Raw genomic sequence first — 25,228 nt, forward strand, 5'->3', positions numbered from 1 at the left:
GAACACAATCTCAGCGCTTGGAAATTTAATAAGATAACTCCAAATTAGGACCTTGTTAACTTCAACTTTCAATAGGTACAAATACGAATAAATGTAGGCATGGCAGCAGTAACACTAAAGCAACCTCAGCATTCGAATTTCACCACCCTCTTCAACCTCTGAAATGCTTCTCTGCACTCGAAGAGAATTCTCTGAAGCATTCTCCAAGGCACACCAGTCCAGGGATGGGACAGATTGCAGTAACTCTGAACTGGCGGAAGGGCCTTTGCTGTAATTTTGTCCCCCAGACTCTGTACAGAAGGCATATTCTCGTTTTAATGCCTCGTTCTTTTGGAAAGGGTCATCATAGGGTTTCATGAGATCAGCCATGTGACTAGTGCAGTCTGGATAAGGGTAGGTCCTGTGAGGGAATTAAACAGAAACCCTTAACAATCTCCAATCATTACACCTACAAATAAAATATTGCTAATATTGCATTGACAATATTTGTAGATGCCTCATGAAAGACACAAAGTGTCTTAAGACTTAAAAGTGGCTGATGATTTAATACATTGTTAAAACTGGTTCCAATAAAATAAACCATACAAGCTTCCAAACTTACCCTGTTGGATAAAACTGTGGTCCAGGCATTAAGAAGGATGGGTGAAAGGGGAAAGGAGGTGGAACAAAGAGGGTGCTACTGGGATACAGTTGTGCCGATGGGTACAAATGGGTAATGGCAGGCAACTGGAAAACCTTAGAACTAGATGCTGGGCCACTGGCTGGTACCTCTTTTGGCACATCAATGGCTGTATTATAGTTTAGCTGTGGGCCAGGTGTCCTGCATGAGGTTCTAGTCAGCAATTCACCTAAAAGTGGCACACATCATATGAAGATCAGAAGGCAAGCACTTAAAAGACCTAAGTGACTTTTATCCATGGCTAAACAGCACATCATAAACTGAATAATGTAGTTCATGTGATTATGGCAAGTAACTAACAGCTCTGGTCAATAGATGAATTGAGCATTCCCAGACATGGTTGGACAGTAACAGAGTTCAGCACAGTTTAATAAAGATGTCATTAAATTTTGCACACACACACACACACACACACACACACACACACACACACACACACACACACACACACACACACACACACACAAACACAAATCACTTAGCTTTTTTCATTAATGTGAAAATATTTTTAATATGTCATTTTTTAAAAAGTCAATTCAGGAGGTGAAGTGATTACAAAGGTTCAATTGCCTGAAAAACCCTATAGTAGTATTAAATCTTAACCAGAGTCATGACCTGAATTAAATGATATCCAATGTCAGGCACACACACACCATCAGGACCAGGCTATGAAAATCTGAATTTTAAATTTTATTTATTTATTTTTCTCTTAAAATTGTTACTATTGTGGTGACAGTTGTGGATCAGAGGAGGATGCCCCCCTTTGATTCTTGGTTCCTCTCAAGGTTTCTTCATGTTCTAGGGAGTTTTTTCTTGCCACTGTAGCCCTTAGCTTGCTCACTGGGGACTTGGTCTTGTACATTTGTAAATTGCTTTGTGACAACATCTGTTGTAAAATGCGCTATCCAAATAACTGATTTGATTTGATGACATCATCATTTTCATAGCCTTGAGGTAGCCAAAACAAGATAAAGAAAAATAATATGGTTGGGGCCTTCTTAGGATTAACACTGGGTGCTGCTCATGCTTTTACTACAAGGGGATGATCCAACAGAGCAAGGGGTTTGCTTGAACACCGTGGCTACACTGGTTTCTTGGGACACGTTAGGTGGTGTAATCCCAGTCACCTATACAAAATCCTAAAACTATACAAAATCCTATAGTTGCATTCTTATAGGTGCACAATTACAGACTGTAACCCATATGCAGCCTCCAGTTTGTCAGCCATCATCGCTAATCTGTTTCTGACCACAAGGTTGCTGCTAACCAGATGTTACTTGGATGGCATACCATTCTCAAAACAAATTTTAATGATAAGGGGAGTGTGGTGGTGGCATGAGTGTATCAAGCATAGCTGGAGGTTTTGCATGTGTCAAGAGTCACAGCTGTGTTGACCGTGTTCTGCCACATGAAAACATCTAGCCATCGACATCCATGACCACTGATGATGAGTTGCAGGACTGCTAAAACAAACTGCATAGTCATAGATAGGCTACAGTCTATAAATGTATAGCTACAAGGTATTTCTAATAAATATTTCTAATGACATGTCTATGTGTATATGGAAAATGGTGTCTTTGCAGCCAATACAACTAAACATCTTCATATATTATTTTATGTGTAATACTTCCATTTAAAAAGCTCATTTAAGCATAACAAATATATGTGGCATTTGTAATAAATAACAATAAACAACATTAACATGAGCCTCACAGTGTGACATGTGCCTGTGGTTGATCTTTGCATGCTGCTATAAAAATATTTCATATCTATAAAATGCTTGTTTCTACATTGTGGGTTCTTGCAGGATCTCTCTATATCTTGCATCACTGTGGCAACTACTCTTGCATGTAAACCTTGTATGTATGTAAACCTTCTATGTATGTAAACCTTGTGTTGTGTCACTCATGTATTGTTATGGTTTCTCCTTCAGTTTCCATGCCCTCTGTTTCAAACAATGTCCTCAGCTGAACCACTCATGTAGATAATCTTAGCATGCTGATGGGTCTAGTTTAAAAAAAAAAGGCCTGAAGATATGCCTCACTATTAGTGCCAGCCACAGGGGAAATAAAACGAAACCTCGAGATTTAAGTCGTGTTTTTTTAAATCTGGCTACAGTTGCAAGACCTGTCTTTGAGCCGTCAGCTGTGTTTTGTAAATTGCTGGGGATAAACATCTGGAAGGAATAAATGGACACATTGTATGTAAGAGGTATAGAATGACCGTGGTGCATACCAGGGAATGTTAGCTCAGTCTGCAAAGCTGAGGCCTTGCTCCTGGGGGATGTCATAGGGATATAATAAGGGGCAGACCTCTGACCTCGTGTCACAGCTGAGGGTGATGAGGTCTGGGCACTCTTATCACTCAGGCTTACATCTGCCCCTCCTGGGCCAGAATTCTTCCTCTTCCCTGGCCGTGGCTGATAGACCCAACCTCAATTAGTAAGAAAAAAAAAAAAAGGTTTAAAGGAATATTTCAACACTGTACTTCCATACTTGTCTTTCTATTTCTTAACTTATTTTGAAAGCCATAGCACTGCTCACCAGGAAATTCCTGGCTGTGTCTTTGTTTAAGCCTGTGGGCCTCCTCATAGTAGGGCATCTTCTGATCTTCAGTCAATCTGCTCCACTCCAGCCCGAGCTGGACACTAATATCTGCATTGCTGGCACTGGGGTTGGCCCTAGACAAGGCAGGACGGTGGATCTTTGCCCATACCATGAAGGCATTCATAGGCCTCTTCACATAGCCATTCTTGTCCTTGCACTGCGATATATTCATATAACCTCGAGATGGTAGTTGAATAAGAGCAAAAACATTTTAAAAACAAGAATTTGAGACCAACTTAAAGTATACATAATGACACATATAATCATGAACATATGTTAAAAACATTCCTAGAAAGAAAGAAAAACAAACAAAAACAAACGAAGGAAGGATCCTGACACAGTACGAGTTTAGGCTTCTTTAACTAGCGTTAGCTAACCTAGCTACCTGCTCCTGACGGAGACTGAGTGAGGTTAAGTCCTTTGGTGCTAACTTTGACGGTCCCTGGTTCTGTAGGGAGCGGTGGCAATGGCACTTCACTGAGTTTGATGGGCACACTACCCGTCATGGTAAATGGCAGGTTGAGATCAGGAGATCTGTGGCCTTGATCGAAGAGGTTGGCGACCTCTTGAAATTGAAGTGGTAGGTTTTTCACGTCTTTCAGCGAGAACACGTTGTTAATTTTTAGCGTGGAACAGCTCTCTTCTTTGATTAACGGCACTGGATCCAAAGCATCAGGTTTTGAAAAAAGATTATCTACCTTGTAAACGAGTGCTTCTTCCTCTTTAGCCGTACTGTTTTTAGGCGATTGCTTGGTACGTGAATTGTTATTTGTTCCTATTTCAGCATGTATTAGCATATCACGAATTTGTTCGGTATCGTTATCTTTGCTTAGCAACGGCCCTTGACTTACAGGTTGTCGCGATTTATCAAAGCTCGACTTCACAGGACATTCGGACTTTTTCAGTATGCATCTGTTATCTTTCTTTACAAATGTAGGAACAAGTTCCTCAGGTTGACTTTGTTTGCATGTCCTGAACGTCACCTGAGCCCTCCGTTTTGGATGCCTATCCATTGTTGCGGTCAAAATCTTTTGTGATCTCAACTCAGACGCTTTTGATGACAGTTAACAGTCGTGGAATATCATTTGCACGAGATTTTGATTTCACATCAAACTGTCACATAGATACCATCATAAACAGGACACTGAAAAAAAAAATACATTCAAGTCATAACAACCGCTTTCTTTAAATTAACTATATTTGGCTTCACTGTTGAACATTGCTTATTTGCATTGTGTATCAGCGTGGCTAACATTTAATTTGAGAAAACTGAAAGAAGAAATTGGATTGTTGGAGTTATGTCGATATTCATAATTGACTCAGCTAACTAACCCACTTAACTAAAAATCGTTTACTTTGTCTTACGAATTTGTAGTAGCTTCCCCATGGTGTAGTAGGTTAATGCCTTCAATGGACTACCGTGTATTACCACCAGGTAGTGCCATAGGACTGGTAATCGTCAGAGTAAGTTATATCGCGCCTCCAAAACGGAGGTCTAACTATACTTTAACATACCCATTACGACGACGTCCATTTAGATACATAGAGACGTTCTTTATAGTTCTTATTCTCTGTTGGGGATCTTAAAAGTACGTTGGCTGGATATGAAAATGTACTAATCAAAACAGTCTTTCTAAATTGGCCCAAAAGATGATTTAATTGGTGGATTGCAAACGTGTTAAGTACATTTCTATTTATTCATAGGTCTCTAAAAATAAATGGGATCACACAGCAGTCCTTTCCCTTTGGAACCTGGCTCCTGATACTAGCTGGTTGACTGTATATTTAGATACCAATGTGCCACACCCCTATCTAATGAAAATAAATGAGGGGGGAATTGTCATACATAAAATTTTTATTGAATACAATTAAGTCAAAAAAATCAATTTGAAAAGAAACTATCATGAAAGAGGCGCTTGTTCATTCTTTCCTTTCTCTTTTCAAGCCCATCAGCTAATAAGGGTTTTCTCAACAACTGGCCCATGCCTACACCATAATATGCACAGGTTCTGTATAATGTAAGTATTAAAATAGGAAACTAAACCCCTATAGAATAATCTCAAGTGTAATAAAATAAAGATTTGGTCATTCTGAACACAATGTCTTGATGTGGAATGAAGAGTTGTCTGAATCTGTGTATAGCAGCATGTGGGGGGGAAAAGGTAAAGAACAATAACAACAGAATATGACATTTGTCATTCGGAGCTCACAATTCCTTGACTGCCCGTCTAGCTGCCGTAGCATCCTGTGACAGACTCCATAAGTGTAACACTGAGGCGATGCATAAAGAGAGGCATCTGAAAGACCTTTCAGTTCATTTCATGCATGGTGACAAACGTGAGGCTTCTTGCACACTGATTCAAGTAGGTACCCATTATCTTCGCCGTGTCCGCTGCCGCTACAGTTTGTACTTGTGCAACTTTTACTTCATTTGAACAGTAGAACTGTGCAAAAAGGAGATCACAAATGTAACGGCTTCCTTCTCTCCCCTTGCTCCCCTAAAGTAAATCGAAACACAGGAGTCCTTCCCCATTCCATAACTCCCTGCTCCATAGTCAGCACCCCCAGTTGCTTGTGCTGTATACGTAGCCCGTCCTCTCCGATAGCCAGAAAAGATCTGTTAGGGGAAGACATGCCTGCTGACATTCACATTCTGTTTATGGGCTTCAGCACGAAGAAGTTTAATGGTGTCAGTTTTCACTGTCAGACACTCTTTACCAGAGAGGTCAGCACAGATATTCAAAACAGGCTGCTACAACATTTAAACATAGGTGCAAGTCAAAGGAAGATTTTCCTTAATCCAAAGACTGAATGGAGTGTTTTTGGTCTGGTAACACCATATGGGGGTGTGGGTGTGTAGGAGATGAGCTTGGGAGAGAACCCAAATAGGAAATATAAATTAAATGAAAAGGACCTGTGGTATTCCTTTGACTTTCAGAGCTTATTGTTCCCCTCATACCCTCTGAGAACTCAGTAAAACAACACAATAATTTATAGTTAGTTTGCTTCTTCACCAAAAAAAAAAAAAAAAAAAAAGTTATTTACAAAAATCAACCACTTGCAGCGTTTTTAGTCACAGCATGAACAATGGACATTGAGGTAATTCCTGATTTGAACATGGTGAGAGGAGGTTTAAGAAAGAGCCATACATCTGTAACGTTTGTTGTGAGGGATCTGACGTTTATGTCTAAATAGCCATTGGCAGATATACCTAAATGGCAAAGGACACCCTTTTCAGCCTGTAACTTGCACCTTTAACCATTACTGAAACACCTACAATTTTGGTCACCTCATTAACCCCCACCACTGCCACCATAATAGGAGGAAAACAAATTGTATTTGATTCCCATTTATTTGTTAACCTAAGATGACAGATGATTGAAGGGCCCAGACAGTGGCTAGTTTGTGTCAATTTTACCAGATGCTGCTGCTTCTTTTAAGGTGTATTTGGACCAGTTGCTCTTTTTTTTCCCTTTTCTTCTTTTTTTTTTTTTTTTTTAACCACCTCCATGCTTTTCTTCATTTCCCAAAGTTGCCAAAGTTTGCAAAGGCATCTTGTTTAGGCTGCATCATGGCAGGACTCATGCCCACGCCTGTGCCCGGCACGCTAATGCCGCCAGGGAGGCCTAAGGCAACAGGTCCCATGTTCACACCCATCAGTCCCTGACTGGCAGGCATTCCTCCTATACCCATGGAGCCCAAACCCATGGTGCCTGTTGCCATAGTGGGGGGCATTCCCATGCCCATATGACCGCTTGCCATCATGGGGTTCATGGACGGTCTGGTGGGCACGCCTACGGGCTGAGTGTTGAGGGTCATTCCTGCGAAGTTCTGGGCAACCAAATTCACAGGTGGTTGGACACCTGAAGAAGCAATGCGAGAGAAAATCTGCCATCAGCTAACAAGTTATCTTCTAAGAATCTTATTATTATAACAATAATGATCAAATATTAAATTTAAGTTTATGTATATAGCACTTTTAAGAACAGACGTTGTCTCAAATTAGTTATAGAAATCCTGGACATCCACATTAGCTAATATAAAATGCTACTAATCAAGCCCTTTCATGAGGTGACTTGGATGTGATGAGGCATGGAAAAAATCTGACCTGATGGGAACTGAATTGGAATTAAGCAAACTATACGTGGCTAGAGCCTATTAAAATTGGGATGGCCCAATGACCATCTCCAAAGGTGGTCCATTTTAAAAACCATGCTGATGACCAATGTGTGAGTGAAGGCTTCACCTTGCTGCATCATGGTGTTAAGGGTAGGCTGTGCCGGTTTGGGAGGGTTCATGCCCATGGCCAGAAAGTCCAGGCTGATGTTGACACTGGGTTCAGACCACGTGGATGGCATCGACACCGTCCCTCCTGCCTTCGGAGCGCCTATTTGCTGGGGCAGCAAAGGACCTCCTAAACTGTGCACAGGCCCTCCCAGAGTCTGTGGGGGGAGGGGGGGAGAGAGTTTGCTGAGATTAATAGCAATTAATCTACTTTTAGGTAGATTGCTTTTACAGCTAGGGGGGGAAAGACACGATTAGAGAAATGGAGAGAGAAAGAAACAGAAGAGCCCTTTCAGGTCCTGGCTTCTGAAAGCAAAAGCTCTATAATTATTGTAATATTACATATACAAAAGTCCCACTTTGTTGTCTGACCAGATGGAAGCATTTGATTCATTTTAAAATAAAAGTTTATTCACACATTGTACTGAAAGCAGGTTTAGAGGCTATGGTCACATACAGCACAAGGAGGCTTAGCACATTCAGAGTAGGATGGGGAGGGCAGCGGAACACAGTACACAGTTCTTTCATGGATCTTTCTTTGCTTCACAGTGTTGCCTGGCACACACCAGTGTTGCTCTGGGCCTCCTTAAAACTCAGCTGGTCTAAATACACCACATCACGATGTGTTTCATAGCTAAAAGCTACCTGTGATCTGGACATGGGCACCCCTGCGCTCTGCGGGCACATGCTGAATGTCATGCTTTGGGAAGCACTGAGGCCGCTGTGGTTGGGGCCCATCAGATCCAGGAGGTCGGCAGACGGCGGCTGGGCGGCTGGCGGGATGGGCCTGGAGGCGAGCGGTGCTGCGTTGCAGAACAGGTCGGGGACGGCCGAGGACGTCGCAGACGGGGGTGGGCTGACTGACGAGAAGGCATTCCAGTCTCCAAACTCCCCATTCCCGGTCGACAATGACCCTGCAACCACAGGACTGTTTCTTTTCTGCAGTCACATCACAGACAGACAGTCCCCACCCAACTCCTGAAAAAAAAACCTTGATGACAGTGCAGCTTTCCCCACTTCCTAAGTATACAGCGGAGTCCGTGACAAAATGCCATACAAGCATACAAAATGTCATACAAGCAGGGTGGGGGTGAACCCAAACCCCAGAAAGCTTCAGGCTCTAGACATCGGGTCAGAGCAGGTCACAGCAAAACTGCTAGCCCCCCCACACACACAACCAACCCACCGCTCTCATGATTACACACCAAAAAGATATCAAAATGTCTTTACACAAACAATGGAACAATGGTTGGTGGTTCCAAACTAATAACTGTGTGCCAGTTCAGCTGCTTAGCTTAGTCTAGGGACCAACATGTTTACAGTGCCTGTTATTTTAGCTTTAGATCCCACCACATGACGAGCCAAGCGCCGACCTCTCCACCTCGGCTTGGGAGCTCGGCGCCGGGGCAGGAGACGGGGCACGGGTGATAGGAGCTGACAGCTGTCTGTCCCCATAATGCTCAGCAGGTAGCAGCTCTGTCTGGAACCTCCACCCCTCATCAATATTTCACCCTGACCCATGCACTGCTGTCTGGGCGTGCTCCCTGATTGCATGCTTCAGAAAATCGTGGGGGACTGTCGCCATGCCACTCGACTGCTGTGCGGCATGACCCACTCTGCTCCAAGTGGAAGCTCACAGCAGAGGAAGGAGATATTCCCCTTTTTTTTTTGCAGCATCCCCCCCGACTTGTGATATTAGAACAAGTCTTTATATGGGGCTGCATGAAATGAACTACAATATTAAGACTATAGTGTTACACACAACTGTGATATGCCTTTACAGCAGAGCAAAAAGTCCAAGACAAACCTTTGAGGCGGCATTATTCTGACCAACTTGTTTAAACTTTTTGATTTATGTGAATAATTCATCAAAACATCCACATTGCTTGCTCACTGGGGGCTTGGATTCGGACATTTGTAAAGCTGCTTTTTGGCAACAACTGTTGTAAAGCGCACTATATAAATAAATTTGACTCAACTTGACATCTGAAAACTAAATCAGGATGCAGGATAGCACCCAAAAAATGGACTTCTTGTTTATCTCCATATTGAAGGCTTCTGCAATACGCGTATTGCAAAGGGTAACACTGTGATGGTGATTAACACACAACATACTATTTATGTACCTAGCCCACACCAGTGTAAGAAGACCTGTGCTGGAGTTGAGAGAGATGTGCATTTGAAGAGGGGTGATGTAAGCTGAACTTTCACACATACCAGCAGCAGCAGTCGCGGAAGAGAAATTGGCAAAGCCAGCAATGAGGTCGGAGCTCCCACCTACAGAGAAGCAACATTAGACTGCCATCTGTAAATGAAGCCTACATTAATCCATTTAAAGTACAAAAAAAGTGGAGCAGACAGTAGCTCAGATATTCCTAAGGACTACAGTGCACCCAATAAACAAGTGCGTGTACGAGAACACTTGGACACACGCGCGCGCACCCACACGCGCATGAGGAAACAAACCCCTTATAGTAAGCCTGTGTCTTTTTGAGGGATGCTGGGCGACAGAGCACAGCTGTTGGACTGCTGACAAGATAAAGAGGGACAGCAGCATCTGTGCAGCTTGCACACACACACACACACACACACACACACACACACACACACACACACACACACACACACACACACACACACACACACACACGATGCCAGACAGACTACAGCCCCCATCTGGGCTTCTTGGACCATGCGTCGTCAACAGCTTTAAATAACTTTCCCTGAAAGGTCTTCATCATTGTACCAGTGCTACAAGAGCACCAACTATTACAGTAAAGTTTCCTTGTGAGAATAAGGTCAAAGGATATACTGGACAGGAAGTCTCTTTCACCCAGAAGTGAAGGGTGTTTATTATAGACAGGAAAAAATAATGAATGCATAGTCTGATGCATCACAGCATACCACCCAGATCTACCCTCAAGTTCATACAGACTGAAAGAGAACATCAGCATCGCACAGAGGCCTTTGGCTGAGAATTCTACACCAGTGCATGTAAACATCATGGCTGGATGGCCATCATCCTGAATAGCTTTACCTGCAGGTGCTGGCTGATTCGCTCCAGAGTCAACCATGAACAGATCTGAAAGTCCTGTGCTAGATGACTGACTGCCTGATGTCTAGAATGAGATAGAAGGGGACATACAGACAAAAAAACAGAATGACAAGAGACATCTTTAGATGTTATCTGTTGCTACCACAAGAGAGCAGCATAGACTTAATAACTTTGCCACAACCACTTGCATTCACCTGGTAAGAATTCCATTTATAGTACTTGTCCAGTCTGGAACGTTTTTAAAACCAGCAATGCTAAAAAACACATGACACGTGAACAATAGAATAGCAGACTATATAAGAATATACTTTGGTTTGACCATTGTCACTATAGCCCCTTTTTTCACTGCAGGGCTTAACGGATCTGTATACAGACAGCAAGTATTGCAGTCACATTTCCACACAAGGACAAGGTTAAGCACTGAACGCTTATAAACCCGTTCTCAGAACAGTTTTCTTTGCTCAAAGCTGTAGAATCGTTTGGGTGGGATGACAATACGCAGCGGACTGGTTCTACATTTTTCCTAGACGGAAGTCAGCCTCTTGTTGCCAACATTTGGCATTTGAATACGTCCTGTGCTAAACATCTTTGCCGCATAAAAAGAAACACCAAAAATAATCCATAGAACTCCAAATTATACAAGATGATCCATCTCGTCATACACATGCAGCGACAAGTTGGGCGACAACAACTGGAACATAATTATAACAACTTGTCGCTGCCACAAATACTTCCTGGCCCGGATTTCCACCACAACAATTGGGGTAACCGGTATCAGGAATCTGCAGCAAGGTTTAGTAGCCGTTTGGCCCTACAGTGGGAAAACAGGCTTAGCAGAGTGGGGTGGTGCTAGACGTTACCTTTGCACTGTCTTCATCTGGACTGCCCGTGTAATGCGCAGCTGCACCCAGGTCCACCGTTTTGGAGGGCACCCCGCCCCGTTTGCGGGTGGTGCTGCCAGAGGCGGTGCTCTCCGAAGCCTGCGAGATCTGTATGCTCTTAACCGACACCGCCTCGTCCTCGTCCTTGAATTCGGACTTGGCCGGTCGGCCGTTCTGCGACACTCCGTCCTCCTCGTTGTCGCTAGCGATGGTGAGAAAATGAAAAATGTTATTCAATCCATAACAAAATGTTCCCGCACCTTTTGTCGAGATGCTCTTTCTAAGCATAAAATTAACTGTAATTTAATCTCAAACAGTCCAATTCTTGAGTTTCTTTATATCAGAGCACCTTGTGTTGACATGGCACTGAACTTCTGACCACATATTTAAAAGCCTTTCCAAGTTGCTAAAATAATTAACACCACTACAGCTTTATGTTATAAAAGAACAGGCAGTCACACACCTAATCTGGTCAGGCGAGTCTTCTCTTTCCTTCTTGCGGAACTTGTTAATGGTGTCGTCGATAGTACTACCGATCTTATCGCTGATCTCACCGAGCTTCTCACTGAAAGGGAATCCACTTTTGCTCCTCTCCCAGTCCTCTTCCCACTTGCTTTTGGACTCTGAGTCAAAGCGCTCTCCCGCTAAGGACACACACAAAAATTTCAGCTGGAGGCTGGTTACAGTTTATTTAAAAGATGAACAGAGCTAATAAACGCTACTAAAGGCTTCTAGTCTCGGAATATCATCCTAAAACCAGAGGCAGAACAAAACACCTCAAGCACATTAAAACATTGTTGGGACACATGTCAAAAAGACCTTTTTGTTATATTGTGCACATTTACTGTAATTAATTTTAATTTCATTTATTTTCATTGAAACCGCTTCATATTAAGTGCAGCCAATGGTCTCACACAGTGACTAAGGATAACTGAACGCATTTGGAGAAGAGCACCAGCTACCTAGAACTGCCTACATGACCTAACAGATGAAGACGATTGGCTAGTGCTGCTAGCCAAACTAACCAAGCCCCAGTGGGACCCCCCAGACATGGCTGACCCTGCCACCCCAGAGCTTCGTTATGCACTTTCAAAGGTCACAAGAAATGGGAGAAGAAAAATATGTACTTTGGTTAACCTCAACCACCACCTCCCCAAAAAAGGAAAAATTTGAGCAAAAGTGTCATGGAAGAGAATTATTAAACCATAAGTGAAACACTACTTAAAACTGCAACTCTGTAGTAGATAAAGTCCTGGGAGACACAAATCAGTTCTGAATGTGGCATCATTAACTGACAAAATTGTGACTCTGGTTGGACTAATCAAGTGAGAAATCAATGCAGTAAATCACAGGTGTAAGAAAAAGGGAAGAAAACAAAAAAAGTAGTGTTTTCCTGAGTAGTGTAACTTTCAATGCTAATAACATGACAAGACAGCATCCGCCCTTGATTAGATACATTTAAGACAGGAGAAAAGGAAGAGTGATGATTATTTTTACAGCAACATAATCACAAGCCTGACAAATAATGCACCCGAGTCAAGATTAAACAACAGATTTCCCTGAAATCAAACGATTCTAAAAAAGAAAGGGGGGATCCTGATGGGAATATGTGGGATGCCAGCTCTGCAGAGGACTGAACACAGATCCCTGGGGAACTCCTGCTGCATAGAAATCAATAATACTTGATTCCAGGTTAATCGCCAAAGCGTCTGCACTAACTGGCAAATAATCCCTTTAAAGAAGTCGTCATGACAGATGACGTTTGCACTTCACTGTCACTCACAATTACTTTGCCTAAAGCCTCCCATGCTGTCCGACGACACTCCAATGTATTTGTCCTTGTTCTTCTTGGCTTTTTTCCGCTCCTCCCGTAACTTGTCATCGTCCTGGACGAACTCCACCATTTCTTTGACCTTCTGCCGCACATTAATGCCCTGGTCTTTGCCATTCTCATCTAGCAGAACAGAAAACACCATCTAATAATGTTGCACTGCACGTTAGCATTCTGGTTAGAGAAAAGAGCACAGTATGACATGGATATCGCCAAGTAGATAACAAATAACCCAACATTTTATTTATTTTTATTTTATTTTTTTTTAAACAAAGGCAAAGCAGCCGGCCCCTTTGCTAACTGAAGTTGCTAAGTGCGTATTATAGGCGAGTTATAGTAATTACTAAGTGTGTGTTATATGATGGGCCTCTTTCAGGAACAAACAGTGCCTTATGTAAAAATGCACATGGATATATGCAAGTAATCATATAAGGAAAGGAGATTGTTACACCAGCCTACTCCAGATTTCTGCAGAGTCTCCAATGCACATTTTTAGAGATCTTTGCATTTTCCAGATGCATTTTTCTTGTGCTTCAGTGTGAAAACATTTGGCTAACGCTGCAGGATATAACAAAATGACTGCAACTAGTTATACCGCACATCCCATCTAGAGGAGTTCAAGTCTTACAAGTCTCATGCTGGTACACATTCAATATGTATACATTTCCTTTTTCAATAATAGTTTCTAAGTATGCTGTGTAAAGCAGACTCTTCAGAAGTACATATAAAAAGGTATTCAAAGTATAAATCTTATATTCCTGTTTGACTACAGTTGACCAGCTGGACCCCTCTCAAGCAGTTAGGACTCACTCACTAATTTAATCTCTTGGGTGTTGCTAAGAATGACTGCCTTTCTTGAATATGCCAAAATCTACCTATTTTGAAGTTTGCCTGGCGCTGTAGCTCATTTCAAAACCCAACTCACCTACAAAATGATAATTTTCCAGCGAGCGGAGGTCATAGATGTGCTCTCTGGCACTCGTGACAACCCGCTCCGATCCGTTTCTTATGAGGTATGCTAGAAGTAGTAAGGCCTGAGCAGAGGATGATAAACAGGAAGTGTGAAATAAAGATTTAAGATAAATTCAAATTGCATGTGAACTGACCACCTTTTAACTGTGAGATAAAAAAAAAAAGCATACCATTTCATATTACATTTACAGCACCACCCTACGTCTAGGTCGAATGTAAAATCACATTGGGCCAAATGTCAGCAATTTTTGAGGAATGGGTATAAAGTGCCAGGCAGCGTACCTTGTAAACTCTCCTCCAGTTCTTTTTGTTGTCTTTCAGCATTCTGGTCCAGAGCATGTTCATTACCTCAGGGAACTGCTCATACATGAATGTGGATCTGTATGGTGGAGGGAAATACCTGACGAATTAACTAGTTTAATTGCTAGATTTCTAAAAATTGGCCTAGCTTTGGTGTCTTAACTTTAGCACAGACTTGAACAAGATTACTACATTTGTGTGCGAGACCATGCAATATGTAGCATTCTAAATATAGTTAATTCATACAAAAAAAAATATCATGTAGTAGTAAGTACCCTACTAAGGCAGAAGTTGAGTCTAAGCAAAAATGTTTAAAAATAGGACATGTCCAACATGTTGGTACTGCAATCAGAACACGGCTGCATGATGTCCCCAGAAATTCTACGTAGCAATATGCCTCAAAATGTATTAACATACAGTGCTGAGTTCATGATGTGACAATATTTTAACCAAGATCAGTTATATTTGTTGGAACATGGGAGTGATCCAACAAATAGAAATACTCTAAACACCCATATATTCTTCTGGAACATCTCTGACTTTTGTCAGTTTTTAGTAAGAATACCGCAACCTTCCATGACCAGTACTGCAATAGCGATTAACAAACAATATAATATGCAACCATAACCCAACATCCTTTCTGGTGAAATCAGGGGTGGAATTCTTAGGAAAGTTACTGAATGTCTGAGAGCTTCATGGAATGTGTTGTCTGGCATGGAGCACTTGGCTTACTTGGCAATTTCTCCCATGAGCTGACCAGAGGGGCCCCAAGGGTCATCGTTGGTGGCTTCTCGAACCTTGGACTCTATCTCTGAGTAATTCATCACCACGTTGGTTCTGGGGGAGGGGGAGAAAGGAAAACCTCATGAGTGTCACGTCTTAATTCAATCAAAACCACAGATGAAAACTAATTTTAAAAAAATCACCTCAATTAAGCTCGCAATTAGATGCATGAATGTTTCACTTGGCCCATGCTGATCTATGGGGGGTGGTAAAACTCTCGCGAGCAGGTCATTCTCAATTTGCCTCATGATTTTGGAATTGAGGAGACTCAATGGTCTGCCAAGGTTTAATCATGTTCAGATGAATCCCCAAATGAAAACCTCTGATGAGCCTGTTCAGTGTAGCATATACCAAGCAATCATAAGAGATTCAACCAATTTCTGTGCAAAGATGTGCTCCTTCCCAGGCTCAACCTGTCCGTCAAAGACAAAATGGCAGGAAACAGCTGGGAAAGGAAGCCAAGATTATAGATTCAAAAACACATAAAATCAAATCCTCAAACCCAATAAACAGATGACAAAAAAGTAAGAAGCTCAAGTCTCCCACTACATTCCCTCTGCTTGAGGTTGCATAGAAATGGGGAGAACAGAGTCTCACACAATAGTAGGGTAAAAGAAAAAAAGGGAATTAAAACTTAAAACAGTCCTATGAGTAGTTTGTTCTGGTTTTATGAGTGTAGAGGTACGCACCATGTGTAGACACAAAGATAATTCTGTTCCTGGCATTGGTCAAAAGAGGTTCTGTTCTGGAGCTGTCTGACAAGGGTATTTATTGTAGGCTTTTATAGGTTGAAGGCTTTGTCTTTTTAGCTTTTTAAATGTGTCTAGACTTTCTGGACAATTCACTTCTTTCATGGAAGACTATAAAATAGAAATATATGTACATGACATGCAAGAATGTTGATCATGGTGTAGAAGTTTTAATAGCATTAGAATACTTTTGGTGTACTTTTCTAGTTCATGGGAATTCAGAAAGAATTTAACTGATAGTTTGGGCCACTTTGAAAAGACATAGGGCTAGTGGCAAACCTACATGAATGTTAAATGAATGATGTCAGTCATGGCTGTATTTACAGTGTTGGTAGTCAGTGTTCTAACCATGGAGACTCTTAAATCAGGTCTTTCACCTGCCTTCAGAGCTACTTTGCTTTATACAGGTCTAATTATAGATGGCATGGATTCAAACAAGAAAGTCCTGCAATATGCTGCTAATATATTTATGGTTAATATATCCATGTGTTTGAGTGGCACCATTAATTCTCTACCATATGGTCATAGATTGAATCTCTATGGAGTAATGGGAGGGAGAGGCACTGCTTTTTAGCTTGATGGAAGTCTGAAGTGAAACATCGAACACTGAAACTGAAAACATCATGAATTACAAATTGATATACAGTGGAGTATTGTACCTGCAGTGTCTGAGCCACAAATGGGCAAATCTCCAATTTAAAATAATACCACTACACAGCTGTCTGCCACCACCACTGGAGCCGAGATGAGCATTAAAGAATGCTAGCTTGCTCAACAGCTGCTAGCACTTTCCATTAATCATCACTAATGTCATTTAGATTGAAAACATGAATTCTTCCTCCACTTTCACCATCCCATGGGTACAAAAGAAGGGGTGGAAGAGGAAATCAAACTTCTGGAAGTCATTACATGACCTTTCGGTGTTGGATGGTGTGTGAAAAACAGCCATCAGATGTAAAGCAATAGTTCTGTATAAAATAACCACCATAGCAGGTGGCTCAGCTGGAATGCGTGGCTCAGTTTTGATTGGTTCGCATCTCATCACCGGTCAGAGCGAGAATTGAGTGAGGTGGTCTGATTTGGCATGTGGGGGAGATTCAGGAGAATTCAAACGAACATGAAAACAAGCCGTTTTTTACTAGGATGATGGCAAGGGCAGCTGTGAACATGTAGCAAATGAGGAGGTGGACAACAGAGGTCCATGCACCATTCAAGTAACCCCCAGCAACTCTGGGCTTAGACGGGACTTTCCTAAGGAAATACTTTACTAAAGGGATGAGCAAATACAACATGTTAAAGCTTTCAAAGGCAAAACCACAAAATTGCAGGGTAAAATCTGCTGGAGGCCAAAGTTGTGCACACATTCTTCATGTTTGAATGTTTAATCCAATTCTGTGGCAGCTGGCAAAGAACACTGGCTAGATTGAACAGGATGGTTCCAGTAAGTCTATTTATTGCACAAACTAGATGCAAAACGTCTTCGCAGTTCTTTTTTTTTTTTTTTTTTCCCACCAGTATCATGAAACCCAACACCAAGCAATCCCAGCACTATGTTTTACCACAATTTTCAAGAGGAAAGACTTTCATGGAACTAGGTTCAGAGGTTCAGGCTCAGAACCCTCAGCTTTTAACAGTCCACAGAAGGCGAATAAGCACAGCCAGTCTATTTTCACGCATGGAAAGCAAGTTCTTCAAAAAGCTAAGGCTTAAATAGCCTTATTGCAAAGCAGACAATGTAAGGTTCAGCATGTCGGTCAAAAAAAAAAAACAAACTTGAGCAGCTGTTTGGATGTGATAGCAGATAGCAGGAGGATGATGACCGCTGACCTATGACTAAAAAAGCAGAATGATAGCAATGTAGCATGTCAGAGGGCCCTTTTAGCTTCCCAATGAAGTATGACCCTTGCTGTTCTTTACAGTGCTGAAACAGTGACACTGCTGACACAGTTTCATGTGATTACGACTGCTAGATTGGTTGGCTGGAAAATATCCCAGCATTCTTGATGCAGAAACACAGCAATACCACTACAGCGACTGCTAACATCTTTTCATACTTTTCTTCCCATTAACAATTTTACAACCATTACCAAATGGTTTCAGACACGGAACATTTTTTAGTGTTCTAACAAAAGTTTCAGGACTAAAATCCGAGTCTGCTAAATATTCCGAAGATTGTTCAGCTACTGTCACAACATAAACAAGCTGGTTAAAAGTCTGCTGGACTCTGCCTGAACACAAACAAACCCTTTGTGGTGCTGAGGGCCTAGGCTATCCAGCAGTAGCAGATTACCATAACAGTGAGGTTTTACAGTAAAAAAAAACCCCAAAAAAACAGCGCACCGAGGGGTGGCACACGATGCAGCTCAGAACTGTGAGAGATAGAGAGGGGAGTGTGGCAAAGCAGACCCAAGATTACAAGGGAAATCTCAGGCAACTGAATAATGAATGATGGTGGTTTATGAAAGCGGGCGGCCTGAACAGCAGCCACGCAGAAACACGTTCCACACACACACACACACACAGAACGGTGTACTGTGCAATGTGCAGCAGATTCCACTAGAATATTCAATGTGCAGGAGAGACAAAAGGGAGAGAGTGAGCTTTCTTTCTCGCAAAGGGAAAGGGACGCAGACAGGTGTAGGGGCAGCTTGCCACCCTTTACATTCTCCTGCTGCTTTGTTCTATGGGCCTCCTGGACTTTTTTTTTCCCCCCTTCCCTCCCCACCAACAGCGGTGGGTAAGTTTGCTTAGGCATTCACTATAGACCAGAGGCCTACAAAGAACTCTGTATGGCACACTTAAAAGCTCTGGGAGTGGCGCCAGCCTCTCTGCTCCACCACTGTTGACTGAAAGAAATATTAACATTAGTATATATAATTAAAAAAAAAACAAAAAAAAGAGGAAAAAAAAAAAAAAGAGAGAGAGACTACCTGGAGCATTTGAGGAAGGTATGGGCCCATGTTAAGCCTCCAGATGGAGATGAGGACGTGGCCAATGAAGATGGCAATCAGTCCGATGGAGACGGAATGAGAGCACTCACTAACACAGATGAAAATCAAACCGTCTGGACGTGTTTACGGTGGGGAAATAACCCCCGAAGGGAAAGAGAGATGGTCTACTTTATACAGTCAGAGCGCTTCTGATTGTAAATCCAAACCCGGTGCAAGAAGAAATTGATGAATAACTATACATTCTGTAACGCCCCATGGCACAAGACAAACCAAAAGAAGTTAGATCACTACTAATTAATTTCTTCAGGAATTCAGTACAGCAAAGATGTGAGAAATGGGTGAGTCCATAAAATAACATTTAATCACATAGCATATAGAAACTGATCTGACAGATTGATTTGATGTTTAACTATACATAGGGACAAAGCGACCGTAGTAATGACTGAACATGAAAGTTACTTCAACAGATTGCCATTTTTCTTTATTTGCTAGGCAACATTTTTAGATAAACAAATCTATTACTCTTGTATTGACACCACTACACATGTGTTAGTAGCTCTGCTGCTTTCTAGAATACTACAAATATGTTTGTTAATGTCCTACAAGGATGGTTCAGAAGGAAGACTACTCTGGCCCATCCACAGACATCCAACAGTCGAATGCTTAACTATTCATTACATTTTCACCACTTTCTTAGTAGACTACGCCATGTAGAATAAACCGTAGAATTTAGGCTACTATGTGTAAAAAAAAATAAATAAATAAAAAAATTTAAAAAGTGAAATATTCAATTGAAAATAACTGGTTAGTCTAGGCCTAATAAGACACTGTATAAATAACAAGAAAAAACAAGGAATTTACAGCTGAGCAAGTATTTAGTATATATGCTATTTAGTAGCAGTAATTTTTGCTTAATTTTGTGAAAGGTTTTCTTTGTTTATCTGTGGTAAGTTTAAGAGTAAGAGTTTTTTTTAACAGTTTCTGTGGTATATTTCTGATGGTACTGGGTGTTTCAATGGTAGATATTCTATTGTATTGGACCATGAATACAGATTTGCAGATTAAGTCATAGAATATAGCAGAAACCTAAACTGCAAAAATTACAAGAATGTTTTAGAATAAGTTTGATGTGAAATTGAATAATCATATTTTTTACTTTTTTATCAAAAATAATTTAAACTGAAAATGAAGTCAACATTAAAACAAATTATTTCATATTGATACAACAAATGGCCTTCGCTTTGCAGAGTCAAGAATGAAGCAATTAACAGGTGAAATCATTTCAGGCATCCTTTAATGTTAGACTATAATAGAAAGCACTGTAAACAACCAGTGACATCACCGAAATGTGACCTCAAAATAGACAAACAAAGCATCACACACCCTTAAAACTGACCATGGCCTACATTTCCTGCTATATGCAGGAAATCTGTAATGATGCATCTTCCTGAGCAAGAATTTGTTGTGCTGTGACAAACTCTTCTCTCTCTTACCATCCGGGAAGAGGCACCAAAGCATTCGGCCCCAACAGCCAAACCATGCAACAGTTTCTTCCCCCATGCCATCAGGCTCCTCAACTATCAGAGATGAACAACAAATATTTTAACAAATATTGTATTCCATTTAACATATGCATTCTTAAATTAGTGTACTGGCTGTTACCTCAGTGACTGCTGTATGCTATAAGCGCATCTTAAAATATCACAGTATTGTACATCCTTTGCACATCCACCCACTCGGTGTCGTGCACTGGTTGGTGTTGCCATATACATACCTATCCATCATATTTATTATTTACACTTATGAACTTTTGTGCTGCACTATGTTCCTGCAGGAACATTATTTTTGTTTCACTGTATACCTGTATGTAGCCGGAATGACAATAAAAAGCCGAAATGACAATAAAAAGCCTCTTGACGTGAAAAGTTGGGGGTGTCATCAGATTGTAATGGACTATGAATGGTATAAAGGATGAGAAGAAAAGCCCTGTTCCCCAAGCCTCCTAGATGAGTCTAAACCAGCAGTATCAATAACACCTACCATTCAGATGAATTCATGCATACCTAAGAGGTGCACAGGTGCCGTCAGCAGTGGCATCCATTACAGTAGCCTGACTGGAGGACTTGTTCTTATGCAACAGGCTACCATCAGAGCACGAGCAATAAAAAGAAAACCAAGTATAAATTCAGGGATAGGAATGCTGAGAAACTGCAACAAAAGCACCGAAACAGTTTATATTGTCAAAAAGGGCATTGGCTATGCCTGCAGTTGATTCGTATGTACACAGTAGATGGTGATGGGAATCCCTACTGCTCTATGCAGTTTCCTTCGCAAAAGAGATCGCTTGATTCCTTCCATTTAATGTTAAGCAATGCAAATGGCCCCAAATCTTTCACACACTGAGGCCAGCAGATACACCCTTCCTTAATTTGTATGCAATTGAACAAAATCATTCAGAATTCCCATACATTTTCTGTGAGCTCAAGCTGGAGTGTCCAGCAACTTTAAACCTAGGCCCAGCTTGCCACAAACACAGTATTGTATGGGAAAGAATCAAGAGAAAAAGTAGGCAACAGAACCAGAGGTCCATTTTCGGTCAAAAGTCCAGACAGCACCTTACACGGTCATTTAATTAAATTCAAGCAATTCCCGCTCCTTAAAAACAAAACAGGAGCATTCTGGTGTGGGATATTATTAAGAATGATAATATTCAGAATGATCCTGAGTCTATTCAGAACGACCATGTTTTGTTTTCCAAGAAAGTTTCTTTAAGTCAGACAAAGACATGAATGAACCTTTTAGTGGAGGAAACTGAATATACCTGGGAACATGAGGGATTGGTCCCCCAGACTCACATTAGGTTAAGGCTTATCCCAAACTCTACTGCTGAATGAATGATTCTTCCATGGCTTTTTAAAAATTTAAAGTCAAGTAACTAACGTGTTTTTCTTGAATGGAATTAATTTAAAGGGTGAGAATAGCCTCGGAGCCTAGTGGACCAAAGGTCTCTGCTCATAGTTGTCTTTAGGGAATGTCTTCACAGTTGAATAGTGTATTTACAAATGAATCAGGCCTCTGTGTATAGGGAAGCATGTGTATATAGAAATGAATCCAGCCACTAGGCACAGCGCATCATCCACCCTTGTATGGCATGGTACTATGCAAACAGGCTCTTAGCAGTTTGTTTTTTTTTCTCTCAATACTGGCTAAAGGAATGTCCTAGATCTCTGACATTCAACACTCATCCTAATTTTTATTTTTTAAAAATCCAGAGGGAGCTCAAATGAAGTTATTTCCAGATGGGTCCACTATTCACTCACTACGTAGATTAGACAGGGAAAAAATATTCTGTTCCATCTGCTTTAAGACGTTTCTTTTAATTTTGGAAATAACTATAGAAAGAGAAGTTAAATCAGACCATGTGTTGCAGTTCTTTCAATGGAAGCGAAATATTTAAGGTACAAGAATTGAAAATCCCTCTCCACAATGCACGCACTTGGAAAGAATTTAAATGAAGAAACCAAAGAAACATACTTTCATGGTGCTGAGGCTACTGCAAACAACACTTGGTTGCGTTTAATTAAGTTAGGAGATCAACAAAACATCCTAATCATCAGCAACATGATTATTTTAGTAGCAGCTAGCATGATTGAGCATAGCCCCACGACTCCAGGCAGTTAGCTAGCTAACTAGCATCTACCATGTCCACTGCAAGTAGGCAAAGTTACCCGCAAAGACGCTAGGCTGAATTATTTTACTGTCTCCTATTGCCCTTCATTCAAAAAAGCCAATAGCCGGCACGCGAATTCAATGCTTACGGTCCTCAACTCGTATAGCTACACACCCATTGCTTATTCCGACTAATCTAGTTCTACCAAAGTAGCCGGTCAAAACATGGGCCTTATCTGGCTAGCGACACACTGAACGTCCATCGTTATAATGATAACTACTAATGCAAGTCTTAAGACAGAAGTATGTGGACGTTTTGTTAAAGGCTTATTTATAACCGTGGCTAGATATTGTGTGACTTGCGCAGGCATATTGGTGGCACAGCTACACCGACAAGTGTATCTTAGCTATCGTTAGCTAGCTAACGGAATACAAGATGATTGCATTAGCACCCATGCTGATTAGGATATTGTCATAGTTCCGCTCTCACATTTGATTTACCAGGCGTAATCTTAAATAGTAACCCAGAACAAAGAGGAGTAGAATGATAAACTATCATTCTTGAAATAATATAGAACTATAAACACTGATTAAATTTAATCTGTACTAAGGAAATGATGCTAAGATTCCATCAGCTGAGAACGTGACGTCACGACCATCTTAGCATCTCCCTTGTCTGCAGAAGTACAACTACAGGCCTTTCAACAAAAATATGAGAAAACTGTTAGCATACTCACGCTTTATCCACCAACTCCCTGACTTTCCACATATTCAGCATCTCGGCGCTCTAGCAGGGGCTTTTCGCCTCAACGACGCGTGGCCCAATCCGTAAAAAAACCACAGATGGACTAGGATATCTGTTACCAAAAACAGAATCCCCCAACCCCTTTCGCCTTTCCACGGCGCTAAACGTAGCCCCACACACGGCTAAGCGAGTTACCTCGGAGACACACATCATGCGTCATGAGGCTACGGAAGCGAGGCGCGCGTTTACGTTGACAACATGGGAAATGTAGTTTCCAGTCAAACGCCGGCAGCTCACTTATAAGGTGCATAAGTAGATTTTCTTCATTTTCTTACTAATTCAAATAAACGGTGAAATATATACACAAAACAATTATTTTAACAATGGCATCAGCTCACGCGTACAATTGCGTTCTGGGACGGAATTTAATTTTGTGCTTACATTGGATGTCCTGTCAGTCCCTTTGTGAGACACGCCTCAACGCCATATTACTCCACCCCCATACCAGCCTGTTAGGAGGAATCCAGCGACCTGGATCGTCAGGAACTTGTACTGTGGACGACAAACAAGCAAAAAAAAAAAAAGAAAGAAAAATACAACAAAACGTAATAAAACTAGAGTTAACACTATCTTTTTTTTTTTCAAAATGGTAAGAAATATTACCTTTATGCAAATGCGATCTAAATAATACATAACCAATTGAGTAGGCCAGATCAATCTTTATTAACTAAGATAATTGAAGTAATACTTTGGTGAACCACCTAAAGATAAATATTTAATTTCAATTAAAGTAAAATGTAACTCCATCAAACTAACGAAGCCAAATTGCTAATACAGGTAAGCTTATCTCAGCTATCAAAGTTGTACAAGGGAACACGTGGCCCGAATGATCTCATTACAAAGAAATATTCACATATTACAGTGTGAACTTAAGCAACCATTTGTTTTTCATGAGAAAAATTCTAAAAATATATGGGATTGATAATTTCACTATCAAGCAGTGAAACGTCCTAGTACACGACACCACATATCAAGGTAAAATCTTAACACCATTAGCACTCTTACCCCTTAACCCCATTTTTGATACTCTGACCAAACGTCCCTTCTATATCAAGGCTACTTGCTCTGTGCAGGCTACTTGTAACATGAATAACTCATATATTTCTCTGAAAAAGAAAGAAATGTAATGGTATGTCATCATAATGTGCCAAACAGAATAACTAAATTCTTTGATGGGGGAGAGCAAGGTTGTAAACCTCTCTTGATGCTTAGCATTTATCTGGGGTTCTGCATGCAATCATTATCACCCTAAGATAATTACTATCACGCGGTTCACTTTTGCTAACAAACGGAACGAATTATTATTGAAAACCCGGCTAGTTCATCGCTCAAAGTGAAGTTATAGCAACTTTAGTAATAACGGAAAAGTATAAGTCAACTCCGCAGGACATCGTAGATCTTAAAGGTTTGATTGTTTTCCTATGCGAGAATGAAAGGCAGATCCAAAGAGTAATCATTAAAAAAAAAATGTTATTGTTGCTGTGTTCACCGACTTAAACGTTAGAGGTGGTGTTTCTGAATGCTGAATAACGCACCTTTAAATTAACGGTCCAACGCGAAACATCTACTGGTCTCAGCGTGCCAACAGTAAAGTGCCAGCAGTAAGTTAAATCAAGCCATAAAAATTACAATGGAAGTGGTTTTAACTGCAGTGAATATCATG

General features: G+C 41.1%; 2 protein-coding genes across 6 annotated transcripts; both read right to left on the bottom strand.

Annotated features, from left to right (window-relative positions):
* Positions 1-3: 3 nt before the first annotated feature.
* LOC145659059 (transcription factor SOX-30-like) lies at positions 4-4,250 on the bottom strand. 3 transcript variants are annotated; one of them, XM_081719920.1, is made up of 5 exons: positions 4,137-4,250; positions 3,223-3,462; positions 2,915-3,112; positions 602-848; positions 4-400 (listed from the first exon to the last, which is right to left on the bottom strand). In XM_081719920.1, the coding sequence occupies exons 2-5, from the start codon at positions 3,455-3,457 to the stop codon at positions 115-117; spliced, it is 966 nt and encodes a 321-aa protein (XP_081576046.1). In that variant the 5' UTR covers positions 3,458-3,462; positions 4,137-4,250; the 3' UTR covers positions 4-114. The 3 variants fall into 3 exon arrangements, with proteins under 3 accessions (XP_081576046.1, XP_081576045.1, XP_081576047.1); XM_081719919.1 differs by having other exon boundaries at positions 3,984-4,237; XM_081719921.1 differs by lacking the exon at positions 4,137-4,250 and adding an exon at positions 3,671-3,971.
* Positions 4,251-5,122: 872 nt separating this feature from the next.
* On the bottom strand, positions 5,123-23,705 carry clint1b (clathrin interactor 1b). Of its 3 annotated transcripts, none has more exons than XM_027023465.3 (12): positions 23,498-23,705; positions 15,341-15,445; positions 14,591-14,687; positions 14,262-14,370; positions 13,289-13,459; positions 11,969-12,149; positions 11,485-11,707; positions 10,607-10,688; positions 9,787-9,846; positions 8,215-8,483; positions 7,532-7,727; positions 5,123-7,148 (listed from the first exon to the last, which is right to left on the bottom strand). In XM_027023465.3, the coding sequence occupies exons 1-12, from the start codon at positions 23,536-23,538 to the stop codon at positions 6,805-6,807; spliced, it is 1,878 nt and encodes a 625-aa protein (XP_026879266.2). In that variant the 5' UTR covers positions 23,539-23,705; the 3' UTR covers positions 5,123-6,804. The 3 variants fall into 3 exon arrangements, with proteins under 3 accessions (XP_026879266.2, XP_081575901.1, XP_081575902.1); XM_081719775.1 differs by lacking the exon at positions 23,498-23,705 and adding an exon at positions 15,535-15,811; XM_081719776.1 differs by lacking the exon at positions 9,787-9,846.
* Positions 23,706-25,228: the final 1,523 nt, after the last annotated feature.

This window comes from Electrophorus electricus, chromosome 8 (assembly GCF_041902795.1).
Source record: "Electrophorus electricus isolate QZ-2024a chromosome 8, ASM4190279v1, whole genome shotgun sequence".
Taxonomy (NCBI): Eukaryota; Metazoa; Chordata; class Actinopteri; order Gymnotiformes; family Gymnotidae; genus Electrophorus; species Electrophorus electricus.

What these genes read in the sequence shown, in the direction of transcription:
- LOC145659059 (XM_081719921.1), bottom strand. Translation starts at nt 3,791, where the DNA reads ATGACGGGTAGTGTGCCCATCAAACTCAGTGAAGTGCCATTGCCACCG. An exon ending in TCAGTCTCCGTCAGGAGCAG is followed by an intron (nt 3,463 to 3,670) that starts GTAGCTAGGTTA and finishes TACCATCTCGAG; the next exon opens with GTTATATGAATATATCGCAG. An exon ending in GACTGAGCTAACATTCCCTG is followed by an intron (nt 849 to 2,914) that starts GTATGCACCACG and finishes TGCCACTTTTAG; the next exon opens with GTGAATTGCTGACTAGAACC.
- clint1b (XM_027023465.3), bottom strand. Translation starts at nt 23,538, where the DNA reads ATGCTGAATATGTGGAAAGTCAGGGAGTTGGTGGATAAAGC. An exon ending in AGGGAGTTGGTGGATAAAGC is followed by an intron (nt 15,446 to 23,497) that starts GTGAGTATGCTA and finishes CCCCTCCCCCAG; the next exon opens with AACCAACGTGGTGATGAATT. An exon ending in CTCATGGGAGAAATTGCCAA is followed by an intron (nt 14,688 to 15,340) that starts GTAAGCCAAGTG and finishes TCCACCATACAG; the next exon opens with ATCCACATTCATGTATGAGC.